The sequence below is a fragment of the Hibiscus syriacus genome, unplaced genomic scaffold, assembly GCF_006381635.1.
Source record: "Hibiscus syriacus cultivar Baekdansim isolate YM2019G1 unplaced genomic scaffold, ASM638163v2 tig00005465_pilon, whole genome shotgun sequence".
NCBI classification, from domain to species: domain Eukaryota; kingdom Viridiplantae; phylum Streptophyta; class Magnoliopsida; order Malvales; family Malvaceae; genus Hibiscus; species Hibiscus syriacus.
Genome location: NW_024062059.1, coordinates 432469 through 439902, shown reverse-complemented (window position 1 = coordinate 439902; position 7434 = coordinate 432469). Strand labels below are relative to the sequence as shown.

Genomic DNA, 7434 nt, shown 5'->3' with positions numbered 1-7434 from the left:
AACAACAATGAATTTTATTCGATTATGTTAATAATTTTTAATGAAAGAACTAAGTTGATTAATAGTTCAAGATGATGATCTTAAGAATCTAATAAAAAAACAGATTCAAAATGCAGAAAGCTTGCTCTTGATTCCGACTGCAACAATACAACTTATGGTTCCCCTAATCAATTATGAATTCAAGGGAGAGTGAGCTAATGGTGGGGGAAGTTATATTTTCTTTAAAACAGATTAAGCTTCCAATCATAATCACCTAATTGTCACTAGCTCGTAGAAATAAACAAAACATCGAGTTTTGTGAACAATTTAGTAGCCAAAAGTTGTTCAGGATAAGCCACATTGGCGCATTATGTATTGCAAGTAGCCAGTAGGGTCGGAGTAGCACAAACTACGGACATGATTACACCTAAGGTACCCCTACTTTTACCTGATAATTTGGTACATGTCCCCCTGCAAACCATCTTCTATCCTTGGATCGGCTGTAATTGCTGGAAGAAAAATAAACAGAATTGTGTGAATTTTAATCTTAGAAGGGGGCCTTTTCTCTAGGATTGCATGACAAATGTAAAAACATGTATGACTTGTAAGTGAATCGAACTCTGTCAATTAAGCTTTCTAGATGGTGGGAAAGACAAGGTTTTAGGTATATATGTACACTTTGCATCAAAACCTGGCTTTCCCTACTAATTTATCCCAAAACCAGCCGATATTGTCTTCTGGGTGTGTCAGCAGCAATCATGTTGGCTTGACCCACGTTTCAAGCACTAACATCAGACCTCATTCCATTCCTCCCAAAGGGTACTTTGTTTTATAAATTCTTCTACACATGGAATAGAGGGAATGTCTTCTGGGGCTGGGAAACGGGTGGATTTGTCTTCGTTTTTCTTCAGCTTTTTTCTTCCTTTTTCCTTCTCTTTATAAACTTGACCGGACTTGTTCTAATGGCGAGAATAATAACGAAAGCATTTGGTTCTATCGTATCTGCAATCACTTACTGTTTCTTTGGCTACCGAGACAACAACAAAAAGAATGTCGGCAACGTCAATTACCACAGCATGCCTAAGGCCAAGGGTCGACCACTTTCTTTGCAGGTTTAAAGCTTAATTAAACCATTTATTAGAGTTAAATTTATTGTGAGACGATCATATATATTCGTTATCTTAATCTACGTATAATCATCAAGATCCTATGACTCATAGCTTTCGCTTGATTTTACAGACTGTGGACCTCAAAGTCAGGATGTGTTGCACCGGTTGCGAGAGAGTAGTGAAAAACGCCATCTACAAGCTTAGAGGTATATATACCGATTAGTTCTTTTATCCGATCACCATCATTGTTTCCATAGGATCGTTATTCATGGTTGAGAATATTAATAATGCATGTCAGGGGTCGATTCGGTGGAAGTGGACATAGAGATGGAGAAGGTGACGGTGACCGGGTACGTCGACCGGAACAAGGTACTGAAACGAGTGAGGAGGGCGGGGAAGAGGGCTGAATTCTGGCCTTATCCTAACCCTCCTCTGTACTTCACCACCGCCTCCGAGTACTACAAGGACACGACCAACGAGTACAGAGGGAGTTACAATTATTACAGGCATGGATACAACCTCGGACACAGGCATGGTAACGTTCCTGTAACGATTCGTGGAGACGACAAGGTCAGCAACTTGTTCAACGATGACAACGTCAATGCCTGCTCTCTCATGTAAAACAAAATTATTACTCCAGTAAGAAATCGGTACCACGTGATCATGCATGTAAATAATTATTTGGTAATTAGAAAGAAGAGAATCGTTATTAAATATTGTTCGTTGATAATTTGATAGTTTTCAAGTTAAAGGGTTTTTTCCCCCAAATATCGACGGTAACAAAATTATTTGCCCAATTGGGTAATTATTTTAATAGTCCCAGTTAAGTGGGCCGCTATTATTTTAATATATTTAACGAGACTTGTCACTTTGATATGACGAATCCCTTAAGATTTTTTTTTTTTAAATTAATTAAATAATTTAAAAAAGGGAAAAAGATGGAACTCATCACGTCAAGGTGATGAGTTCCCCTAAATCCAAAAAACTAGATGTTAGAGTCGTTGGGCAATTACAATGGTCATTTTGCAACGGTCTCCATGAAAATCGTTACCTCGTGGTGACGAGTTCGGCCGAATTTTTGAAAAATATAACTTTTTATAACTGTTGTGATTAGGGTTATAAATAGGGATTTGTGGTTTAAATTACTATCTATTGTTATGCTTTTTTTTTGAGAAAAATCATAGTTTTTGAAGAATTCTAAAAAAATGTCTACACGATAAGAAATGTTACACCTTGATGATATCTATATTTCTTCGTTCGAACTATGTCCGGAAGAAGAACGAGACATTCATCAATGAGGAATGACATTGAGAGACCCGCATCAGCGGATTATTATACATCTACAACAATCCGGCATATCCAACCGCATTTATGCGTGGTTTTAAAGTGAACACATCATTGATTTCGGATCTGATTGAAATTTAGAGTCCTGAAGCGTATACTTTCTATTTTTCTAGTGGTAAAGCGACAATTACGTTGGAATATGTAACTTACCAACTGGGTGTTTCGATTAATGATGCAACCATCATGAGACAGAACGATTATAACCGATTCGGTATTATTCATGAAGTTTTGGGAAGGATGCCACCACACGAGGTCTTAGACAGGTATCAGATACGAATTACTTGGTTGGAGTTTCGAATTTCAAGTGAAAACGACTCTACCGAGAAGGAGGTCATATTTGTAGCTCGAGCGTATCTTCTCTAGTTGGCTAGAGGGATATCACTGTCGGATAAATCCGATAATTTGGCGCACACTCAGTATCTTCCTATATTGAATAATTTTACTAAATGTCGTAATACTAATTGGGGCTCGACGATTTTGGCATTTTTATACTGAAAACTTTGTAAGGCTATAATCGTCAAAATAGGTAAAAAAGATGTTGTAGCATACTGTCTAGTATTGCTACAGTCTTGGACTTAGTGTCAGTTTCCGTTTTTTACGCAAATTACACCTGCCCTAATTAAGTTTTCTCTAACTACAAGCTAATTTCTTAACTTTATTTTAATATATTTTTATTTATTTTTTTATCTGTGTTTATTTTTTTTTGTTGGGTGCAACTAAAAGATATATACAAATGAAGATCGATATCACCGATTAATAATCGATAAATATTCAACTGCATTATATTATTAATTTTATTATTTTTTTAATATTATTTAACTTTATAAATACTAGCTTTTATAATTAATGTTTATAGTTTTTTTGTTTTCGTATTGTGACGAAGAGATCTATCGGTTACTGTCACTGGGATTTTTTTATGGGTCAGAGTTGTGGTGTGCCGTAACGCCTTTATTACACTTTATGATTGTTGAGATGTACGTCGTAAGTAGAGTGTTGTGACAATTTGTGTCTCATCAACCAATTCCTATACATATATTTGACATGTACGATCTCCATAGAATTGATACGTGTGAGAAACATACCGAAAATTTACCGATGAAGCACACTGTTTACATTGAGTGATAAAACCAGTGTCATTTATCGATCATCGTGTGTTACGTGATTACATCTACTGACCTAGATTTTGATTTTTTCCCTATCTCCTAAATTATGAGCAAATGAGAACCATATCTCACGACATCGAAAGAGAAAGAATAATGAGAACAACATAAGACCAGATTCGTAAAGTCCACAGAATAATCATCTTCTTCTTTTGGTTCTACCGATTATTTGCATCTCAGGCTAATTTTGGTTTTTATCATTCATATCATGCTTCAACTGAGACTCTACCGAATTAGGTTAGAGGTTCATGAGATGCAATGCAAAACACTCAAGCAACTTCGACAGAACATGCAAGTGAGTGGATGAGATCATATGATATATGGTCATCAAGGTAGCTAAGTCGATTTAATGACGACAATGATGGCGCCAAATGTAACATTCTCCATACCGAGTTAGTGATTAAATTGTGAGATTTAAAAATTCAGTGACCAAATTGGATATATTGAAAAGATCAAGGACTTGATTGAAATGTTTTATGTAGGATCAATTAGCAAAGAAGAAAGAATTACAAGGGCAAAAGAGTCTTTTAGCAGGGAAGTAATTAAATATTAGTTGAGGATAATTATATATCCACGTGGAAAGCTATTGGGGAGAACCAAAGTTTCCAGATTTCTCTTCTTCTTTATTATTCTTCTCCACCGTGAAGCCAAGCTAAAGGTAAGTTTTCTTGTTGATTAAATTCTTGATGAATTTAAGGTTGCTTATTGATCATTAGATGATAACTAAGCTTAAGAAAAACTTAAGTTATCTTAAAATCAATGGATGATGAAGTTAGGGGAGATTAAAGGTTATGAACCATGAAATAAATCTTGGAATAGAGTTCATAATAAGAATTAGAAGTTGGATTTGACTTGTCATCAAGTTAATTAAGAAGTATGAGGTGTTAGAATTAAATTTAGAACATGTTGGAAATTTAGTGTGATTCTTGAATGCCATGTAAATGATAGAATTTTGAGTTTAAAGAAGTGATTATAGAGTAAAAATGAGTTTAAGTATGTGTATGAAAGTTAGGTATATTAAAGGAAGTGAAGTATGAAGTATGGAGCTAAAAATGAAGTGATTTTCAAGCTCAAAACATGATTTATGGGCTAGGGGTATCGGTACCCATTCAATAGGTACCGATACCCTCTCAAACGAGAAAATTTCATAATGTCATAGGGGTACCGATACCCCCAGATTGGTACCGATACCCCTTTGAACAAAAATTACAGAATGTTATGAGGGTACCGATACCCCTAGTAGTATCGATACCCCCTAAAGGAAAAATGAAACATTAATTCCTTAAATTTGTTTAAGCTATTATAAGTTAATTAAAAGGTTTAGGCATCTGATAATCATTTTTGAAAAGTATATTTATGTAGATTCAGAGCCTAAACATGTTCTAGAACAATTGCCCAGTAAGATCGATCGAGGGAAAAGCAAAGAAATATAAGTGAATGCATATGCATAACATGATTATAATAGTGTATCCAGTTCTAGACTTGTGATAAGTCTAGATTCAATACATTGATGCATGATTCATTTTATATTATGAAATGTAATAGAAATTCATACTATGTGCATTGTGTAATATGTTTTAAATGAATTGTATGCGAAGTTATATGAGCTATGTGATGAAGGCAAGAAAAAGGATATGTCTATGTGATATATTATGTAAATTGAGAAAAGCCCATGTTATGTAGATGAGAACTATAGGTATAGTTGGCATGCCAAGAGTAGAGGGTCTATGCGGTCCTTCGGGACATATATGTATTCTTTGGAACATGTATGAGGTCCTTTGAGACACATATTTGGTCCTTAGTATATGTATATGATTCTTAAGGAATTTTGTACGTGATCCTTAGGGACATCTTATATAGCACTACGGTGCAATTCTACATAGCACTACGGTGCAATTCTACGCGGCACTTCGGTGCAATTCTACGTGGCACTTCGGTGCAATTATACGAGCTGTGGTGACATCATAGTGCACAAACTCACAGTACTCACATACCTTAGGTTCTCAGTATGGTATCATGGGCTAGTGAACTGATTAATATGAACTTATGAGTGTTAATGTGATAAGTCTATGTGTAGGAAACATGGTTATGGATATTGCACCGATTAAATGCATATGTTCATTGCACTTCATTTAATTTTGGCATTCTTATTCTATTTTCTTGTCATTATTATATTGTCTCACTAAGTCGATGACTTAGCGTGTGAGTGTTTCACACGTAGGATCCGAGAAAGTAGACGAGACAGATTAAGCGGTTGAACAACATTACTCCTGCAATTATCATATCAGAAGCAACTTAATCAGTAGGTCATTTTGTTATGTAAATGAATGTTGGCATGTAATTAAACTGTTAAGTTGTGTATGCTCTGAGCATTTTGATGAACTTTGTATAAACCTATGTATATTATCATATTTTAGTTATTTAAGTCCAAATGTTTTATTATTTTTTTATAGTCAATGTGACATCCTGGATCGTATCCGGGTCGAGTACGGGTTGAGGGTGTTACACCAAATACCATAAGTATCATATTATCGTATTTCGAATGTGGTTCTCAGAGTGTGTTCAATACACATCCTCTTCAAGAATCAAGCGAATATGAAGAAAAAGACGATCAAGGCGAATGACCCCAACGTACTCGACGAGTCTCACGCCATATCATTCGACTACTCATCAGTATCGTCAAGAACTACGAAAATGTAAATAATTTTTAGGGTAAAGTATAGTAATGGTCACTGAACTTTTCTAAAGTTTTCATTTAGGCCCCCAACTTTTAAAACTTGCAATACAATCCTCCAATATTTAGTCCGTTTTGCAATATGGTCCTCGATGTTACACTGCCGTTAGTACGTTTGCAATATGGTTAATAAACTTTTCAGGCGCTTACATTTAGGTCCCCCAACTTTTAAAACTTGCAACATAGTCCTCAATTCATTCTAAACCCCAAATTCTTTTTCGATCTCAAATTTCCTTTTTCGCTTCTTTCTTTTCATTTCCAGCGTAACTTTTCAGTCGGAGATGCATGGGAAATTCTAATCTTACTTTGAATTATGTGGAGGTGTTGACTTGAATAAGGGTCAATTGAGAGAAGACCCGACCAAGGTACTATCGGGACCATCAACGATTCAAGGTGTAATGTTAGATACATGTCATCTTAGGTGAAGCATAGATGTTCGATGAAATTCTTGTGAGAAAAAAATGGGGTTAGAAATGCAGAGTTGACAAATACTACTAAGATGAACTAAGTATCATTGTTGAAATAGAATGAAATCCCAAACAACGCATTCACCTCTCACTCTCTTTCGTAACTCGAAAGGCATCATGACAGGGTCAAGTAACTGCTCCAAATATACTACCCTGTCATGATGTCTTTCTAGTTGTGTGCATGCAGAATTGTCTTCTAAAGCTATAATTTCAGCTTTGTTGGTGACTTTCAACAATGATACTTAGTTCATCTTAGTAGTATTTTCAACTCTGGATTTCTAACCCCATTTTTTTCTCACAAGCATTTCATCGAACATCTATTCTTCACCTGACATTACTTGTATCTAACATTACACATTGAATCGTTGATGGTCCCGATAGTCCCTTAGTCATGCCTTCTCTGAATGAATCGTTATTCAAGTCAACACCTCCATATAATTTAAAGTTAGATTAGAATTTTCATTGCATCAACGGCTGAAAAGTTGCGCTGAAAATGAGAAGAGAGAAGCGAAAAAGGAAATTCGAGACTGAAAAGGAATTTAGGTTTAGAATGAATTAAGGATTGTGTTACAAGTTTTAAAAGTTGAGGGACCTAAATGCAAGCACCTGAAAATTTCAGTGATCATATTGCAAATGTACTA

At 35.4% G+C, this 7434-nt stretch overlaps 1 protein-coding gene across 1 annotated transcript; it reads left to right on the top strand.

Moving 5' to 3' along the window:
- The first annotated feature begins 648 nt into the window (after positions 1 to 648).
- On the top strand, positions 649 to 1760 carry LOC120199698 (heavy metal-associated isoprenylated plant protein 30-like). Its single transcript, XM_039200718.1, has 3 exons — positions 649 to 1091; positions 1219 to 1294; positions 1387 to 1760. Exons 1-3 carry the CDS (start codon positions 942 to 944, stop codon positions 1707 to 1709), a joined length of 549 nt encoding a protein of 182 aa, XP_039056649.1. The 5' UTR covers positions 649 to 941; the 3' UTR covers positions 1710 to 1760.
- The last annotated feature ends 5674 nt before the right edge of the window (positions 1761 to 7434 follow it).

Coding starts and splice junctions, on each gene's coding strand:
- LOC120199698 (XM_039200718.1), top strand. CDS start 942: ATGGCGAGAATAATAACGAAAGCATTTGGTTCTATCGTATCTGCAATC. Junction 1,092..1,218: donor GTCGACCACTTTCTTTGCAG/GTTTAAAGCTTA, acceptor TTGATTTTACAG/ACTGTGGACCTCAAAGTCAG. Junction 1,295..1,386: donor CGCCATCTACAAGCTTAGAG/GTATATATACCG, acceptor AATGCATGTCAG/GGGTCGATTCGGTGGAAGTG.